The sequence below is a fragment of the Cimex lectularius genome, unplaced genomic scaffold, assembly GCF_000648675.2.
Source record: "Cimex lectularius strain Harlan isolate CLEC.00 unplaced genomic scaffold, Clec_2.1 scaffold102, whole genome shotgun sequence".
In the NCBI taxonomy this organism is placed as follows: domain Eukaryota; kingdom Metazoa; phylum Arthropoda; class Insecta; order Hemiptera; family Cimicidae; genus Cimex; species Cimex lectularius.
The window spans coordinates 1,156,591-1,177,019 of NW_019394228.1; the positions used below are offsets into that span (position 1 = coordinate 1,156,591).

At 33.9% G+C, this 20,429-nt stretch overlaps 3 protein-coding genes across 4 annotated transcripts in view; 1 reads left to right on the forward strand and 2 right to left on the reverse strand.

Moving 5' to 3' along the window:
• Position 1: 1 nt before the first annotated feature.
• Positions 2-6,176, reverse strand: LOC106665510 (caspase-1-like). The gene is made up of 5 exons (XM_014391966.2): positions 5,824-6,176; positions 2,853-3,109; positions 2,611-2,786; positions 1,987-2,104; positions 2-842 (listed from the first exon to the last, which is right to left on the reverse strand). The coding sequence occupies exons 1-5, from the start codon at positions 5,895-5,897 to the stop codon at positions 598-600; spliced, it is 870 nt and encodes a 289-aa protein (XP_014247452.1). The 5' UTR covers positions 5,898-6,176; the 3' UTR covers positions 2-597.
• Positions 6,177-6,225: 49 nt separating this feature from the next.
• LOC106665509 (snRNA-activating protein complex subunit 4) lies at positions 6,226-10,634 on the forward strand. Its single transcript, XM_014391965.2, has 2 exons — positions 6,226-6,336; positions 8,452-10,634. Exons 1-2 carry the CDS (start codon positions 6,334-6,336, stop codon positions 10,549-10,551), a joined length of 2,103 nt encoding a protein of 700 aa, XP_014247451.1. The 5' UTR covers positions 6,226-6,333; the 3' UTR covers positions 10,552-10,634.
• A 2,385-nt stretch (positions 10,635-13,019) lies between these two features.
• The window catches only part of LOC106665498, a 110,699-nt gene continuing 103,289 nt past the window's right edge, over positions 13,020-20,429 (reverse strand). For both annotated transcript variants that reach the window (XM_014391949.2, XM_014391950.2), the window contains exons 7-13: positions 17,292-17,386; positions 17,026-17,210; positions 16,852-16,954; positions 16,620-16,781; positions 15,993-16,177; positions 13,386-13,594; positions 13,020-13,318 (exon numbers count right to left, since the gene is read on the reverse strand). In XM_014391949.2, coding sequence (XP_014247435.1) covers positions 13,173-13,318; positions 13,386-13,594; positions 15,993-16,177; positions 16,620-16,781; positions 16,852-16,954; positions 17,026-17,210; positions 17,292-17,386 — 1,085 coding nt within the window. In that variant the 3' untranslated portion in view covers positions 13,020-13,172. The remainder of the gene's footprint in view (positions 13,319-13,385; positions 13,595-15,992; positions 16,178-16,619; positions 16,782-16,851; positions 16,955-17,025; positions 17,211-17,291; positions 17,387-20,429) is intronic.

Genomic DNA, 20,429 nt, shown 5'->3' on the forward strand with positions numbered 1-20,429 from the left:
ATAAATATTATTTATTTTATTCCAATAATGAACAGAAAGAAATGCATACAATGCGTTTTTCATACATTTCATCTTTACCAATCAAACAAACACAAATAATTAAATTTAAGGAATACATTACACACAATATTAAAAAATAATATTATTATTAGATTCCTTATCACTTAAAAAAATTAATTATATGGTATTGATTTAATCAGAAAATACAAATTTATGTACAACCCCTTCCCCAAAGTTACTAAAAAATGATCAATCAACTTGTTGAACAAATTGTGTTTAAAGTATCAAATTATAGTGAGAATTTTCACATATCTCACTTAACCATTGATCTTCGATGTTATAGTAAAACACATTTTTAATACAACTGTATTTTATTATTTTTTTAAAGTAAATTATTATAAAAAAATAATTTATTCATAAATTACATTTGAGTATAATTCGGTTATAAAATATATTATACTAAATTAAAACATTGATGAATTTATAGAAAATAGACCTTTTTTTTTTATTAATAAACAGAAAACATTTTCTGTTTAAAAAAGTAGCAAATGCCCGTTTTGCTTTTTAATCCATTTTTTTAAATCTTGTACAAATGTATTATTTATTCTTAATTTCAGGAAATTTCACCAGTCTTGTCAGCATACTAGTTATACACGGCATTTGTTTTTGAGCATCCATCATTGTGTTACCAGGTACATTCGATTCAAAGTCTACCGCGACTCTACGATTAACAAAAGTTAGAATTGTAAGCATGTCGTAAAGAAAAGCAGATTCTTCCAATTCTGCTGTGAGTGCCTGAATAAACCATGACCCCTTTCCAGTATTGCGCCATGAAAAAAACCCTGTAACAAAGCATAAATATAGTATAACGTCGGGCTATAAAATAATTCCGTACCACTTTGCAATAATTTGATTTTATCCTTCGTTTTAAAGTGATGTTTATTTAGTCATTATTGTTCACATACTCTAAAATGGTATTAATTAAGGTGTTTTTATTCTTCAGTTTCGTTAGAGATTTTTACTGTGTTTTGATAATTTAAAATGGTTGGGAAAAATAGTACATTTTCGATATTTAAAGATTTTTATTACGTGAGGGAAAACCACAGTTCAGACAGTAAGTGGTTGGCTCAGCTGAGAAGCAAAAATTTTGATTTGGACCAAGCAAAGCTCTCTAATAGTCCTACAACAAAATTAAAGGTGTTGCCACAAATAACCCACACTCAACGACACGAGAAATCACAGGAAGACATGTCCTTTACTAAGATGTCAATGGTTGATTGTTTTGTAAGTTCGTTCAGAGAAGTTTTAAAAAATTCCAAAAGGGAGACCATAAACCACATGTCCCATAAAGCGTTTAAACACATTTGAGAGTTGCTGGATGTTTGTTGGGATGATATATCGGATTGTCCATGTCTATTTTATTGGATTGTCCAGAAAATAATGAAGGTTTATGGTTATAAAATACAAACAATTAAATAAATGATTTTAAACATTTTTTAATGTTTCCGTCTGAGCCTCAACCATCTTCTTAAGGTGGTTAAGAGGGCAGAGGCCGGTATAGAGGCCTATAATTCTTAAATCTTGCCTGACGAGAGGGAGTTCTTTCACTTTTCCCTTAGCTTGCCTCATACCTGGAGTGTGAGTTTTTTTCTCAATCCATTTTTCCAGTTCCAACATAAGCACACACCAGAGTACTTTGCTGTAGGTTCTGGTTCCATGGGTGAAAGGGTTGCCCTGATAATTTCTCAATTAAGCTCTAAATGCCAGGGAGATTTACAATGAGACAACTCGCTTCATCGGGATTCAATCGGCTTCTCTTTCTTTTGTCTCCTGATGGCACTACTTTTCTCATGACTTCGATAATGATTACCTATATCGATGACAATTGACTTCCTGTGTACTGTTATGATATAAATACAGAGTATAATGTTTTTTATTTAAACTAAAAACTAAACGTAAAAAGTGTGTTTGGTTCCTATTAATTACCTGGAATTGTTGAATATGCAATTAAGAAATCGGCATGAATAGGAATTTTATACGAGTATGGACTGGAGTCAACTTGTGTGACTCTTATTCCAGGATCAAGCTTTTTCCCTTGGCAAGCCTGTAAAATTACAACATTAATCCATTGTGAAAGGTTAACAACATCAATAATAAGTTACAATTAATTAAGGTTTTTAGTTGAGTTAAAAAAGTCAATGGCACAAGCGGGATTCGAACCCACGATCTTCGGCTAGATACGCCACTGCTCTACCACTTGAGCTATCGTGACCTCGATTCACTTGGTCACTAACTTCCCATCTCAACCCCACCTCTTGAATTCCCCCTTGAAAAATGGCAAAAAGGAGGGAAAATAAGGCTTCGTGTCCAAGTGAATCGAGGTCACGATAGCTCAAGTGGTAGAGCAGCGGCGTATCTAGCCGAAGATCGTGGGTTTGAATCCCGCTTGTGCCATTGACTTTTTTAACTCAACTAAAAACCTTAATTAATTGTAACTTATTATATAACCTTATTATTGATTAAATTCACTAATTTCGTGGTCAGCTTGACCAATTAATATATTACAATTAATTAAGGTAATATTTTATATATATATATATATATAATTACCTGTATAAAAAACATTTTAGGCTTTCCAGCTAAAGTAGGACACTTATCAGCTGTAAACGGGCCCCAGATTTCTTCATGTTTGTACAGGGTGTCACAAGCAAAAATAAAGTTTTCCTCCCCATGAGAGAGTATGCACATTACCAAACAATCATTGTCGGAATGGTCCATTTCAGCGACTATAACATTATAAAAAACAATATTTTTTCTCTATATACTTACAAGTGTGTTAATCATAAACAAACCTTTTTCAACCTGTGAGATGAGCTCGGAACAGCTGAGATCTTTGAAAACCATAACATCAAAGCCGAGTTTTGTAAAGCATTTTTCTAAAGCTTCGCTATCGGCATTTGTACCAGTTCTATCAGTCAAATTACCTACCAGGAATTTTTCATGGTTAAATATCACAGCAATGCCACGTTTTTTATGCGTCATCTTGTAGAAGTATGCATCCTTTTCAACTGACATTCTAGCCATTTTGGGAACATCTCTTGATTTTGGTCTGAAAATTAAAAGTAAAACTATTAGCAAGTTACTAAGTTTATATTGTTCTATTTTTAGTAAACTAATAGAAATGCGTGTTGTTGGTTGTTTCATAAGTTGTTGCCATTGGATGAAATTTACCAATCATAAAGCCCATTTCCAAACCTCAAAAAACCCTTATCTCCCTACGCCACATCCTCATATCAATTTGTTGCCATTACTTAGCAAAATCCTCGGAAAACCTATTTCACATCTTTCTTAGCTTCAATGTCTTTCCATCTCATCAATTCTGGTTCAAGCAACATCATTCTACTATTCAACGGTGCACTCTTGAGCGGAAGGAACACTGCTTGAGTCGAGGCAAGCTTTCAATCGAGCATGGCACCCGGGCTTGCTGTGGAAACTTGAAGGCACCTTCCATTTACATATTGCATCATCGTACAAATCCTATTTGTCTGATAGATACTTTCAAGTAAAAAATCGAAAAATTCTTCTCCCCCATTCACTATATTGAAGTGGTGTTCCATAATGAAGCATTCTTGGTCCCTTTGTCTTTTTGTTCCATTCTATATTATATAGACAGCAGACATTCTACCAATCCCGGTGTGTAAAGATAAAGAAATAAAAACAAACAGAACTAGTTACAATGTAGATGTTCTAGTTGGGGTCTTCTACGCCCTTTAAGAGATGTATATTTCATGTTCTGTGCTTGTAGCACATCAGTGAGTTCATCAAGGGACTTGCTTGGTAGGCACAATTTCAATGGTTGAATCCCTTCTACGGTTAAATTGTATGTCCCAAAGCACTTCCTCCAACAGGCAAGTGTAGAACTACAGTAGTAGGTGCTTTTTTGCAGAAATCAGCACTTGCCATGTTGGTTATGCCAATTTTCTTCAGATGTCCATTTAGTCATGTTAAGAATTCTGTTAGGATTTGCAATTTTTTCTTGCATTCTGTTGCCTCTTTCCTTCCAAAGATTGTTAGGAGGTTCTTGGATTGCTTGTGTCCAATGGGCGAGTTCTATTGTTCCCTCATTTTCTTTTTATCCTTCTGTCTGAGTCATCTAGGGTGGATTCCTATGACACAAAAGGCCAACTAGCTACAATACTTCCCATGTCTGCAGCATCCTCAGCTAACCCAGCAGAAACCTCTGAGACCATCCAGTTTGGAAGTATGGTTGAAGAAATGTACCATCAGACTTGACGAAATCAAAACTAACAAATAATCTTCACCCACTTGTTGTATATTTCCTCTAATCTTCAGTCTGTTCCTCTTCCAGCAGCCAACATTTGCTACATTGGACTTTATATCAATAACAGACTTACTTGAAACCCCCACACTTAACTCAAAAGAATAAAATTAAGCAGAAAAAAAATAAACTTCTCTTAAAAATACATGACAACAGATTGAAACTCTCATTACAAAACAAATGCTTTATTTACACAACCAATCTGAACGAACTGTGTAATGAACATATTTTTATGTAATTGTTTTCTAATATTATTTACATAATATTTTACAATTTACAATAACAATGATAAAAGCGATCATTTTTAGGTATGAAGCATTCTTTTTTTTTTAAATTTATTAAGGCAGTCAACCACAATGGATTATGGGTGCCTTGAAATTATCTTGAATAATTATTTTAGACTAGGTATGTGATGCCTGCTGAGCCGCGGATCCAGCGTCAAGGGGGCAGAGTGACAAAAGCAATGGAAAATACACCCAAGACCACTATCTCTGTATTTTTTATTTTCTTCTATATTACAGCCCTTTTAGATGGATGTGCAAGAGTACCAGCATCCGCATTTATCCCAGAACCAGTGCTTCAAGGTCAGCCCAGAGGTCCAATCAGCGCCCTAGCTGCACCAACCCCTCAACTCCCCCCAAACAATGTCCAGTGGCCCTTCACCCAGTCGTCTCACAATATGTTCATTACACTGCCATATCTAGTAGTTAAATCCCGCATCATACAAAACGTTAAATAGCTTGTTTGGTCATCTTGGATAAATCATCTCCAAGATTATATTTAGCTCAAGTTTGAGCAATTTTTTGCCTGAGGTGAAAATATGTGTAATAAAGCCTAACATTACAAACTAAACATATTGGGGTGGGGTCTTTAGACATTAAATGATTATGCATTAACCTAGTATGCCCTATTCTCAATCCAGCAATAAGTTTCTTCTCTCCTTGACAGATAGATGTATTCCATGTTTTAACTTCACTTTTTGTTTCTCTTAATTAGTTCTATTTCTTACTTTACATATTTAATACTCAAGTAATTTTTTCTGTTTCCTTAGTTTTGTAGGATTCTGTATTTTAACATTTTTTCAAACTGGATTAATTTAATAAAATATTTATTATATTGTTTTACAAGATTGGTCTGAAGAGAACGATCGTCAATTTAATTAAAATTCAAAATGTAATGGATATCTTGAAAATTTGTCCTCTTTAGTTTAGGCAATTTTTATTGGTCATTATTGTTATGCTTCTTTCTAGAGAATTAGACATGCTTTGTTGATAAATGGAACATGTAAAAAAACGAGCAATAGTGTAAATTACCTGACCCAATTGGATCCAATAATTTAATTAAAATTTAATGGATATCTTGAAAATTTGTCCTCTTTAGTTTAGGAAATTTTTATTGGACAATTGTTATGCTTCTTTCTAGAGCATTAGACATATGCTTTGATTTTAAATGGCACATGGCAAATGTGCCACAGCATAAATTACCTGAATCCAAGAATGTCCGGTTCGTCCACTTTTGACCCATTTGCGATCTTTGCGTCTATACTGTCGCCATCCATTTTTTTTACTGGAAATTCTCCCTGTTTACAGAAATTGAAAAGTTCGACCGATTCTTCCCCCAGGAAGAGTACAACAATTATCGGACCTTATCGCTGGGCAAATAGATAAACCGTATCCCGTACGAATTCTCTTTTTCAATATTAAACAAAGACGCAGACTGGTATTAATCAATATCGCACAATATTAGCCACAAACTGCGAAGAAAGAAGAAACAAAAAGTCAAGAACGGATTTAAAAAAACGAAATGTACGCTTTGCAGATGGCGTTTTAGCTTGGGAGGTTCTAACTTCTAGGGTCCCTACCTGACAGGCGGTTAACCGAAATGCCTTATCAACATGGTTAAGATAAGTTGTTACACTAAGTTATGTTGCTATCAAATGAAACAATAAATATTATTTGATTTATAAAAATATCCATTACAAAAACACACCAGACATGGTAAGTGTATTTTATTATAATATTTATGCATTAACAAATTAACTAACGCAGAATAAAACAAACATCAAGTTGTTATTTTACAATAGTATTCTTAAAAGGCCTAATGCATATTACAATATCAATATAATGATTACATATATGTAGTATTATTATTTACTATTGCTATTAATTTAGTTATTTAATTAATTTAGTTATATTTATTTAAAAAAATATCTCATCTGGTGTACCTCAGGGGTTGTTATTCGGCCCAATACTTTTCAATGTATGATTAACGATATTTCTCATTGTATTTCCTTTTTTAATTTCTCCCTTTTTTACTGGCCTCAAATACCGCTACTACTTTCATTATTATGCTAACATCTGGAAATCACTGTTCGCGAAATACGATATTGGCTTCGCCCTGTCATTGGAAAATATCACTAACTGGAGTACCCATTTTCGACTCTCTCGACTCGGATTAATTCTCAATACTGCAGTAAATATGCTGATTGTGTCATGTGCTCGGCGCACCTTTTATTATACAAAGAGTTAACGGGTCTTCCAACGTTGTTCCTGAAAAAGACCAATTTTAAAGATTACTCTTTGGTGGAACTGCATTGGCTTTTTAAAATGTGCTGCAAGGTTCTTCAGCTGAACTCAACCGTGTGGAATGGGGGTGAGCAGGGCTTCTGTTCACTTTGCAATTCGCGTGCCCTCGAATCTGATTTTCATTTCTTGGTAGTGTTCAATTTTGGGTGAAAACCGCTTGCTTCACCTAGGCTGGTTCACTCTGTCAGGGGGTGAACTTTTGTGTTTTTTCGAGGGTTAAAGATCTAGGCCTTTGATCAGGTTGAGGCAGGCTTGGAGCTATTGATACGAGCTGACAGAGGAATTTAATTTTTGGGTGGAGTTTTTGATCCATTGTCAATTTACCATTAGTTTTCCTTCTCTCTACTGTATTTTGTAACATTTTTTCATTCAATGATGCTGAACATCTGCAAAAATCTGTAAATAATCTTGTTGAGTGGTGATCATGTAACGTCATGGAACTAAATGTAAAAGGTTGTTCGTTGTAGTCTTAGATGTAGTGTTGTCTTCTACAATTGTGCCTTACAAAACATCCAAATGGAGAGGTAGTCTACCTAAAAGACCTACTCTAACAACATGACATTTAACTTGAATTGCACCTCAATAATTTATTAAAGCAAATAAAATTTTAGGTTTCTTACATAGCACTACAAAAAACTTTAAGAATGCAGAAACAATGATTTTACTATTTAAAGCTAGGGTCCATCCCATTTTAGAGTACTGTTCAGTTGTTTGGTCGCCACATCAGAAAATACTAAGTAATTCAGTAATCTAGGACGTGCTAGGACTAGAGTAATAGTTAGACTGCTAACTGGATGCATATGCATGGGGCATATGTTTAGACTCGGAGTGGCAGAAACAAGCCTGTAGATATTACCAAGAAGAAGAAGAAACAGTGGAACAAGTCCTCTGTTGGTGCGAAGGCCTTGTGGTTGTTGTCTGGGTACCTGGACACATAGATCTGGAGGGTAATGAAAAAGTGGACGAGGTGTCTAAGGTCAGGACGTTCCCACTCTGAACTTAACCACTGTGCTCAGACCCTCTGACACTAAATATGCAATAAAAACATGATTAAAAGAATATGGCATTGTCGATGCGCCTGGTCGACAGAGAAACTGTCACATATCAATAGCACTGTCGATGGGTGGCCCTCGAAGAAACTGACTCGTAAAAGAGGGGTCATCCTCACCCAATTAAGGATAGGCCATGTGAGGATGACACACAAATACTTTTGGACCAAAGCTTGTCTTTGTCCAGCATGTAGAGAAAGGTTGCTCGGTGTATCCCACCTAATTGAAGGGTACAACGCCTTGGCTCTAAATAGAGAGCGTGTAGGAATGTCACCCAATATGAGAATCGTGCTTTAACATGGCAGCGAATATCTGGGTATAATTAAATAAATTAATTAATAAAAAAATCAATATTTTACACAATATTTTGTATTTTTGAATAACCACTTCAACTTTGATTATTGTAACTGCTGTAAATTCAAAATGGTCTAAAATCCCCTATTCAATCATTTTTAACATTGCATTACTGTTATTTTAGGATATGGACACATTCGATGCCAATCTCCATCAAGACTCTGACATTGAACTCATTTCTCTTTTAGAGGAGCATTTGAAAAAAGAAAGACACGAAGCTGCATGGGAGAATCAACTTCAGAGTGTTGAACCACCTCCAAAGAAGAAAAGGACCAACCCTAAAGATGACAAATCCAGTAAATCTATCATTGAACTTGAACAGGCATGTAAAGAAGTAGACAACTGTCTAATAATCATCAAGAAGCAGATGGACAAACTGTTAGATACTCAGTACCAACTGTGCCTTGTGAAAAACAACTTATTGCATTCGAATAGGACCAATAAAAGCGAACAAACTAGCTTTCACAATCCTTCAGTTTACGTTAAAAACTTCATTAACGAGTTTAGAGCCCCGTACTTCAAAGATAGCCATTATTTTTCTGCTCCAAAAAATTCTGACGCTAAGGAGTTTGTAAAAATTGACTTGATCAAAACTTTCTGCCCCTGGGGCAATCTGGACGTTGAACAATTACAAAATTGTGTCAGGGAGTCAATTGTTAAAGCTTATCTGACTTCCGTAAGCAATAAGCACTCTGACATTTCTCTAGTTGACCATGAATCAAAAGTAGAGTGTCTCTTGACAATAAACTATTTTAAGAAAGAGCCATTGACATCATTTTTTACAAAGGAAATGGAAAAAAATCTCGATTGGATCACAATTTCAGACTTGATGAAAGGTAGGTTTAGCCCTACAGAGTGTAAAAAAATGTGGTATTTGTATGCTCGGCCAGCAGTAAATAAAAAGAAATGGACTATTTCAGAAATCCGAAAACTTAGTGATATCATTAAAAAACATGCCTTTCAAAATTGGGACAAAATTGCATCAGATCTTCAAACTGATAGATCTAGTTTTCAGTGTTTTTTATACTACATGAAGTTTATGCACAAAGACATCGCCGGGCCTTGGTCCCGTTCCGAACAGGAGCTCTTAAAGGAAGTTGTATTAAGTTCTACATATGGAAATAAAATTTGTTGGAATAAAGTCGGTTATTATTTCGAAAATAGGAACTTTGGGCAAATATTCAATAAATGGACACACAGTATCAACCCGACAATAAAAAAAGGCCACTTTGAATTACAAGAAGATCGCGTTTTACTAACATTGAAACACAAATTCAATTTGGAAGTTGAAGATTTATCAAAAGTTATTAAAAACAGAACGATTAAACAAATAAGAGAAAGGTTTGATAACACACTGACGCCAGATAAAGATGTTAAATTTGGCGAATGGACTGAAGAGGAGGACAATCAGTTGTTAGCACTGGTTGGAGAACTGGGTGAAACTCGATGGTCTGATATAGCTAAAAAGCTCAAAACTAGAAATAGGGTCCAAGTCAGGCATAGATACAACTGTCTAAGAAAGAAATTTGCCGAGGATCCGAATCTTACCATATCAGAAATCAGAAGGGCAAAAAGACCTTACAAATCCAAGAGGAAAGTGCAGAACACTCAATTTCTAAGCAGGCTTGCTAACAAAAAAGGCAAAAAGATGATCAAAGCACAGGACATAGACAAAATGGTCCAGTCGGTTTATTCAAAAAAAGCCCAACACCCTTCTCAGATTGATCTCAATTTGGTTAACTTCTTCACAGAAAAACTCGACAGCAAGATGTTTCCACAAAACGACCCAAAAAACGATACTATTTACTCTTTAGATCAAATAGCTAATGAAACGCAACACTTATTGAACGTTCTACAGGCCAATTTAAAGTTGGACAACACCATACTGTCGACAATTGAAGATGAAGTGAATAAACTTGGAGAAAATGGACCAAAAATTTCTAATCTGCTCAAAGATTCAAACTTTATGAACAAGGTTTTTCAGCAGCGTAACAACCCGAGCACTAGCACACTATCATTACTCCCGCCTAACTTAAATACAATGTATGCTCTTTGGGAAGCTTACTCGGCGATAAGGCATAAATCTAAAACTGAATTTTCAATCTCCATCAGTGAAGACTCTGAAAGCGATGTTGATAGGGCTCTTTTAAAATGGCATCAGAGATTACATGCTCTCTTCACATGGCCAAGTTTTTTATCGGTCAACCGGCTAAAAGATGCTTAATCTCTTTTATATGCTGTGTATAACAAAATTTGTAATACATTGTGTATATTTTTAATAAAATTCCTTTAAGTTTTTTAAAATGATTTTATGATTTTACATATTAACCAGGCAGTATTAAATTTTACCTGCATTTAAAAATAATTAAACCAAACTAACAAATAAATTTTGTTTTTAATTATTTTTCTTCTAAAAGTTGCATTAGTTTAAAGACTATTTCTTAACAAAAAATAAATAAATAAATAAATAAAAATAAAACATTTGTCTACATTTTTTATTTTGTTGTGAATAATTGTAAGATTAGAGGTTTCTCGCCATTCGTCCTCTTTCTCTCTGATGGTAAGCCATTGAAAACTGCAAATTTTGCTTCTTGAAAAAATGTTATTTATTTGTACTAGGTTTTTAAGTTTAAAATGATGATCTAAGTATGTGTTTTTTATTTGCATTGCAAATAGTAAATTTATCATTTTTTCAATTATTATATAATACAAACGTTGATTTATGTAATGTCTACTCGAGCTGGGTTAATTGGCAAAGATGGTAACATTTCACCTAACCTTTTAAGAAGCGCATATTTTCTATTTTTAGAAACAATTGTTTTTATTGTAATATGTAACACTTAGAAGCATCTCTATATTTGCATTAAACGCATGCTCAGGGCTTCTCCAATCTGTAACCATCCAAAACCTAACATCAAATTAAATAAAGTATATTGGTTAAATGACCAGTTATCATTGGTCATGGTTTTGGATATTGATGGTAACTGTTGGGGTGCTTCTCAAGAAGGAGGTACCCATCTTTTTGCCTTACTGGGAGCGTAAGCTCAAGGGCGCCCCTTTCAGGCTAGCACGAGAGGGCATTTCATAAGCGAGGGCCCCTTGAGGAGCTGGTTAAGAGGGAGTTGGTCCTGTAAAGGACCGATGAGTGATGTGGAGATTCTCATCGTCCGATTGTACCAGGCACCCTGAAGCCTTGTACGGCTCAGAAACAAAAATTAGAGAGGTTAAAAAAGAGGTTTTAAGACGGGTAATGTTGTGAGGCCCTTTTTTAGGACGAGTGTGATAGGCTTCTAGGAAATAGGAGGTTCTGGACAGGTGGGTTAGACACTTTCAGTGCATTCATATTTTCATAATGTATAAAGAACTAAAAGAAATGGAAGAAAGGAACAAAGAATGTAAATTTAATCCCTACCTATCCCAAAACTGCAAACGGAATGAGCAAGATTCAACAAACTGACACCCGTATTTTAAAATAATCTGACAACCAACCCAACTTTGATAATTGTTGTTAAGAAGAAAGAGCTACATTTGAATTCCAAAGAAAATATCGTTAAAACAATAATACATCCCTCCTTGGTTTGAATAAACGTAATTTGTTTTATTTGTGTTTTTATCATAAATTATTATTATTATTATATAAACATTTTTTTTATTACATCATTTAACTCATTAGACTAGCCTTATGCAAAAATTTTCTTTTCTAATTCTTACATGTAACCGTTAGTTATTACTATGGTTACTTTTAAGTGAACAATTATGAAATTACATAAATTCACACATTAAACTGCCCTGGTGTTCTTACCATTGTCTCATTCACATATATTTTAAAAAAATCTTGTTTGTTAATGTATTCAAATTGTTCTCTCCTTTAAATTAGGCTGCCTAATGTGTGGCTTCAGCAGCTGAAAAAACTTCTGTTTCTTGTAATAAAGTGATTAAAGCAGTACACAAACAACAAAGGCATACAAGGACATAAAAAAATATATGAAAGTGAAAACGGACATTTTTATTGACTCACCCCAATATTTAAATTAAGAAACAAAAAAATAACAAATCAATAATGCCGTTTGTATATATTAACTATAAATGTAAAATACTGAGTAATAAATCACATTAAATAAGCAGTGAAAAGACAAGAATTAACACAAAATCCTTATTATAAAATTACAAATTGAGTTATTGTTTTAATTAAAAACAATGCAGTGTAAAAATTCGTAAATTATTTATAAGGACACAAATAATATTGATTTTTTCCTTCCATACTTTTATTTGAGTTATTTCATGTAAAACAAAATTGTCTTTTTTCATTACAAGAAAAAAGTATTTGTTTCTTTTTATAAATATATAAAATCTAATTTTACATAAATACATTATTTTTTGTTTTAGAATCTTAATAATTAATAATCAGCCAACAGTTTCAAACTGTACCCATTTTGGCAGTATTTAAGTAAACTTATTGTGTACCATTTTTTTAATAAGTTTTTTTAACTATTTACAAAAAAATTTTCTTTCAATTTTACATACAAGACCTCACAAGAAGCAATTATATTTGGTGCAAAAAATTGTCTTCTGTAAATATGTACATACGCAAAGTAAAAACATGACAATTTAAGGAAAAACAGGATTAATTTAAGGAAAGGAAATAAAGCAGAAAGTTGGAAAAGAAAACTTGAAACTTAATCAATTTGCAACTATTGTTAAAAAATTTGTAATGCAGGGTAAAAATTTAATGAAGGGTATAGAATAGGAACTAAACTTATGTGAAACAGATACTTTTGTGTAAATTTTTTTGTATGAGGGGGTCAAGTTTCAAAATTATAATTATTTAAAAAAAAGGTATCACAATTAAACATTAGACCTAAGGTCAAGGGAAGGACGGAGGGGAAGACAGCTTTCAACCCAGAAATTTGGCTTTTCTAACATTCTCTGCCAAAGGGAGATCTCGTTGCCGCTGGAGTCCATCCAGTCAACATTTTTCTCATTATGGGTACCTGGAAAGAACAAGGTTGAGAAAATAAAGTGAAAACTAATAAAATTGAAATTTCAATTAAAACATACCAGTGCCTCCATTGAGTCGGACCCCGCCGAGGAACTCATTGCTGGCTAGCCTGTCATGATCCCAGATTGTCAGTTCAAGGCTCCTATCGGCGAGCTCATCCAATGAGACATTGTTGTAGACAAACGTGTGGTTCCAGACAGGATTGCAAGTCTTACGCATAACGGGTGCCTTCTGTTTTGATCCTCGTCCTTTATCTGGTAACAGATAGCTGCAAACAAACATTATAATATTTAAAATAATTCATGTTTTTTTTCTTAAACTGGGTTGGTAAAAACTACGATTTTTATTTTGACAAAATAAATTATTACATTGTTTTGAGAATTATTTGATCAAATGAACTGAAATTCTACTTTTAAGTCTATAAATTACTTTAATATTAAAAAATGTCTATAAATCACACATTATTATTAGGTTTTCTGGAAAATAATGCAGGTTTACGGTTATAAAATAAAAACAATTAATGATTCTAAATGATTTTTATTAATTAAAATACTTCTTCCAATGTGTTGGCAACTTCTATACATCCTCTGAATATAATTTTGAGTCTTTTTTATTAATAAATTCTGTAATGCATTTTCTAACAACTTTTGATCAATAAAGTGTTTATGATGTAAAACATCCAGATGCCTGAAAAAAAAAAAAAAAAAATGGTATTCGGTAAATGAGAAGCCTGGAGAATAGGGAGAATGAGGCAGAACCTTTATAACCACGATTCAACATTTTTTGTTTTGTCACTTGTGAGACATGGGGTCAAGCTTGTGTAACAGAATCGGCCTTTTCCAACTGACCAAAGATGGCTTCAATAACACTAAATTCTGGTGCATCGCTTCAATATGAGAGCAATACATTTCAGCATTGATTGTTTTGCAAGAATTCAAGAACCTGTAGTAAATCAGCCCACCAAAGTCACCAGACCTGTTTTTGATAAGTTGGGGGCTTTGGAAAATTGGTGCTGCTTCTACTTTGTCAGCCCACTGCCCCGAACGTCTGCTGTTACCCTAGAGCAGGGGTGCTCAAACGGTCGATCGCGATCGACCAGTCGATCGCGAGTGCTTTTTGAGTAGATCTCGAGAAGAAAAAAATTTTTAATAAGTAGGTAGGTAACTAAACTACAAAAATGTATTACGTAATAAAATAACACTGCTTGCGGCAAAAGGTGGCTTTATCAAAGGAACGCGCGGCACTTGTCAAAGAAAAGCCGCGTTGTTTCTAGACTAGTAGACAGTACAGTCTAGTCTAGAAACAACGAGAGACAGTACAGTCTAGTTTCGGGCGGCGCGTTTGACGGGAACATTCGAGACTTTCGTTCACGCCGATATAAATGTTGTGCCTGCAGGAATTGGAGTCATTCTGAATTGTAACTTGATGGCGATACTACGTCGATACAAAGTTTATTATTAAATAGTGGAAANACCTAACTAAACCTAACCCAAACCTTGACTAAAATAATGTACCTATATTGTGCAGAAAGCTAATATCTATATTTGCTACGGTACACCCTACCTACGTAGGTAGGGTGTATCGTGTATGTACGACAACCCTGTATCACACACACTTGCAGCCTCTCAGAGTCGATCGTAAGTAGTCTAAAAATATTGAGGTAGATCGCCAGCAGTTCAAGTTTGAGCACCCCTGCCCTAGAGAAACCACTTTTCATCAAGAGTAACAATTCTATCCAGAAAAGGTTCATATCTGTACCTTGTCTTGTGCAAACTTTATAACAAGGAATTTTTTGGCAGGTGTTTAATCCATGAAAAATTTCTAGCACTTTTACCTTTCCAATAGGCTTGGAGCCTGGAGGGTCAGCGACGATCAATTTGCTAACTGAAAGATTTCCTACAAATTCTCGGAACACTTGTTCTCAAATTTTCTTCGACCAAAGCTCGCAGAACATCATCATCAAGGGAAGAAATACTTCCATGAACTTTTGGTCCTCAAGGCTAATGTCTATCTCATTCACAATGCCATCACCCAAGACTTCATTAATGTTTCTGGTCATTTGGGCACCATTCAGAACGAGATGAAACTGGTAAAACAAAATTACGCAAAAATCACGCATTGACATCTTAGTAAAGACTGAATTATTCCCAAGTAACAAAATGCTAATGAGGTAACAAACATTTTTGTTTAGAAGAGAATTAAAAAGTGTTGACTTTCATACAAACGAATAATCAATCAAACATAAACAGTTTATTGCAAAGAGGGGTAACTGAAAGATAACATGAAAACCTGCATTACTTTCCAAACAAACCAATATTCGCCAAATGCAGGGTTGTATATGTTTAGACAATTTAAAAATATTAAAAAAGAGGCAGAAAAAGCAAGAATAAAAAAAATGTAAACAGAGAGTTCTTTGAATTGTAAGTTCATAAACTGGCTTATGTCAAAAGTAAATCCGTAACAAATACATTTTCAGCAGTGACATCAACAAAATGCAATTTGCCCCAACTTTTCTTGAAATTGCAAGACATTATGTTATGGTAAATATACAGTTTGATAATCACTGAACATCTTAATCGTACATACTCTTACTTGGCAAAAGGGTGATACAAAATAATAAAACTATAGGTTTAATAAGTAATAAAATAAAACAAATATATGCTTACCTTTTACAAAATGGATCAGAGGAACCATTCGTTTTGACTGGTGGCAGGTTTTTGGCTTCTTTGACAAGAACATAAAGGCATCCCTTTGAAGGCTTCTTTTTAGAAGAATTATTGCTGTCAGGGGTTTCATACTTCAAACCAACGATCAGCTCTCCTTTGGAATTAAGTTCCTCCAAAGGTTCAGACTGAAAGTAAAATTGCAAATTGATAATATATTAAGTTTATATTTTTATTTTTAACAATTATTACAAGGAGTATATATAGACCAAAAATTAAATTGGAAAGTTGAGTAATATGAACAGTAATATAAATTATATTTTTTTATGACAAATTGCTGTCAAATAAATATAATTCATTATTATTTTATGTTTAATTTGTTAAGCCAATTTGTATATTCTTCACCCATTCATTATTATAAGGGAAATTTTATATTATTAACAACTGATCATGGTGACTAGGGGGTTTGGACTTACTAAACGACAAAAGCGCCTCCTCAATAAGTGCCATGGTCTACCTTGTGAATGCTAAAATATTAATATTATTGGCTATTAATATTATATTCAAATGTCTTCTACTTGTTTCGGGACTTATATAATTTGGAGTTTAATATTTTTAAACAATGCTTACTCTTTCTTGTAACTGGTATGTGTCAGGATGTGGGTTGTCGAAGACTTTTTTCTCCAATAACATTAGAACTTCCCCTAAGAAGTCATTTCTGCCAAACATGTCTGAATGCCAAACAGAAAGCCATAATGTTCTATGTTCTAATTCATCTAAACTTATCTGGAACTATAAAACCAAATAATTTTGTTTAATAACAGAAAAGCAAATTAAAAAAAGTAAGAAATTTTAATATTACCCTAAGGACTTCATCGAATATGGGGTTAAGGGTGTGTTTTTTAACACGGGTTTTTCGTTTACCAGATTTAGACTTGTCTGGAAGCAAGTAGACCTTAACGTACCTGTAAGAATATTATAATTAATACAATTTATTCATAATATGCAATGAAGCATCATTTCTGGTTTTACTCACGGGTCAGAACGATTTCTCTTGACATCGACTGGTGCTAGGTCCTTACATTGTTTAACATGTATTTCAAGGCAAGACTGTTTGTAGTTGTACTGCAGAGCAAACTGAACTTCTCCTCGTACAGCTACACCACCGTGCCTTCCTTCACCCGCACCGGAGTATACACTAGCAAGAGAATCACTTCGGGCCTGAAATTTTGTTTATCAGATTATTACTTATGACGGTAATAAAAAATATATATGTATATATTTATTTATTGAAATACTTACACCAAGAGATGCCCTTTGACTAAGTAGCCTATCGACTTCTTCATCTGTCCCCTTGCTGCTGACTGGCTCTGAGCAAATACTCAAGTCATCGCAACCTGCAATAATTACTACAATTAGTAAAGTGAAAATAACACTTGTACAAGCATAACAATCGCATTTATGTTATCTCATCAAAAGTTTGAATATATTCAAGAATCCATTAAATTTCTGCCCCATGGATTTTTCCTTTTCATTTTAATTGGTTTTCTTAATTACAATTACCAATCGTGATCTTATGAAAGAAAAAAATGTGTCCATATTGAATTAATTTATATAAAACTAACAAATAATCTACAGATCTAAACATAAAGTCATTAATGTTCACAACCATTAGTGATCATCTTGCTAAGATTAAAATGGTAGAGGCAAGTTATATGTACACTATGTATACCAAAAGGTTTAAAAAAAAAAAAAATTAGCTAAATAAAAAATTTAACAGAGTAAAACAATTTTATTCAGTCCAGAGTATTTCCTCCTCATATGTGGATCACCACTTGTCTTTGACATGGCATCGATTTTATGAGGTATTGAATGTAGTGTTGTGGAATATTTTCATGCTCCTCCAACAGCGTCATTCTAATTCCTGTGAATTTGCTAGCACCACTGGGGAACTTTTTAACCTCTTTCAAAAACTTGTACCAAAGGTGGTTCGATAGGGTTTAAGTCAGGACTACTACAAACATTGAATTGAAGCCCGTTCCAAGTAGTCACAAACGATCCTAGCTGTGTGGGGCAGTGCATTGCATAAAAAAACTAAAACTGTTTCCAATTAGTACAACTTCTGACAACACATTGTCAATGTATCACGCAGTGTTAGGACACCTGCTGTGAAAATCAAGTTTGTGCATCCTTCCATAGAAATGCTGCCCAAACCATAACACCACCACCTCCATAGCTTTTCCAGAGTAACAATGTTGCGGGGATATAATTGCTCTCCTGTTCTTCTCCAAATCCTCTCTCGGCCATCAGAAGACCTCAAACAAAACTCATCTAAAAACAAAATTTTAAACCAATCTTTCTCAGACCAACTGATGTGATTTCTTGCAAACCTTAACCGAGCTGTTCTGTGCCTTGTCAGAAGTTCTGGACAGTGTGTAAAGAGACATTAACATTTATAACTTGTTGAAGTTGCTTGATCTCAATAATGGTAGAATGTCGATTGCGGATTATATTTAAACAATAAGACGATCATCTCTCTGAGATGACATGATCGACCTGATCTATGCTTTCTCGAGTAAACCTCCAGTATTTTGTTAGGATGGAAGAACCTTCGAACAGTTCTGGAAATGTTAAGCACCCTGGCCACTACATTTGACTTCTTCCATCTGCCAACAATTCTAAGATTCTAGCTGAATCGGAATCACATAAAACCATCTCTCAAAAAAATTTGTAACTTAAAAATGGTACAACTTAAAAAAACATCAAACCAACCAAACGTCAGAAAGAAGCTTTACAGAAAAATCAAGAAGAGATTGACTATTCAAAGATTTATTTACAAAACCCAATTGTAAACACAAGTGGGATAATTTATCTGTGTTTTATTTGCCTCTAATCCTTTAAAACGGATCAAATATTGTTGTAAGATAATCAATGGAGGATTGTCTAAGAGATAATTAAATATATTAAGGGTGGGCACGTTTTTTGCTTCGTAGTTCATATCTGAAATTAGTAAAAAATGTATTTATTTTCAAATTTTGTAGTTTTTGAAGCTTCAAAGAACCCTGAAAACAAATGTATCTTGAATCTTTTGAACCATTTTGTTGATTCCATCTTTATTTTCATTCAAATTTTCTAGCAACCGGACATTGACTAATGACATTTTGATTTTGAGTAGCCAAAATTAAGTTTCGTTGGACTTTTTGACGCTTTTCCAATTGTACAAGAAAAATTGAAAATCGCGGTTGCTCAGGTTGACCATATAATAAATAACATGAAATCTCAACTCCTAGAGCACGTCTAGGTTTTGCAAGAGTTTTCTTCAATAAGAAAAAATTTTTAGGTAGAATTTTGTAAATTGAAAATTTTCGTCAACCGTTGAAATCGAAAGTCGGCTAATGACTCGTGTTGGGCAAGGATCGGTGTATAATTTTTTCTTTGTGCTTTTTCCGGCGGAAGTACAGCCGGTAATGAAACATGAGATGGCTTTGTTCGACCAGAACAACTCATACAACGGGGACAAAATTAAATATTCCATTGATAAATTCCACGGTTGTAGTCAATTTCATTAAAAAGTACAAGTAGATTAAAATACATTTTGATTATAAAAGAGCTTAAATTTGTTTTCTTTTTACTAACCCCCCCACACGACATTTTGTTTTATTTTTCGAAACGAAATGAAACGCGGAAGAGAAATTAAACGAAGCAAATAACGAGGTCACTGGAGGCATTCACCATGTCTGTAGCACAAGAAAAAAAAAGACCCGATTCTAATCCATAATTTTTACAATAGATTATCTAAGCATTTCACAAAGGACAAAATATAATCAAACAATTAATAAACTAAAATTTATATACTATGAGATTGGTTTGTATGTATGTAGTTTGTTCTGTTTTTGTAATTATAGGAGGATGACGGATGTCCGCTTCTTTAATTTATTTATATTTTGGTCTTTGGTTATTTGCCAAGTTTTCAAGATTGTTCTTGGACTTGAAAATTCATGACAACTCGATAAACAGCTCACTGTTTAACATTCAAGTAATGAAATTCCTCCTATGGTTTGCAGGATGATAAACCTATTGTTTGGTAGTTACCTGACTTAGTACAGAAATTTATAAACATAATATACACTGCTACCACACCCAAACATTGAATATGGAGAAACGTGTCTTAATTGACAAAAACCAACGAAGATAAGCTGAAGATATAAAAAAATAAATAAAAAAATAATCTAGTGAACACAGAACAAGATATATTTGTATACCATTAATTAAGTAAGCATTTCTTGTAATAAAACAAGCGGTAAAACCGGCGTGACGAGAGAATTTTATTATTAGCTGCCGGCTTGGCTCATTTGAAAGTTTGACTAGGCTTTCTTCCGAGAGCACAGCACTACCCAAATAAGAAGCACGCATCTCGGAAAATGGTACATTTAGCCATAA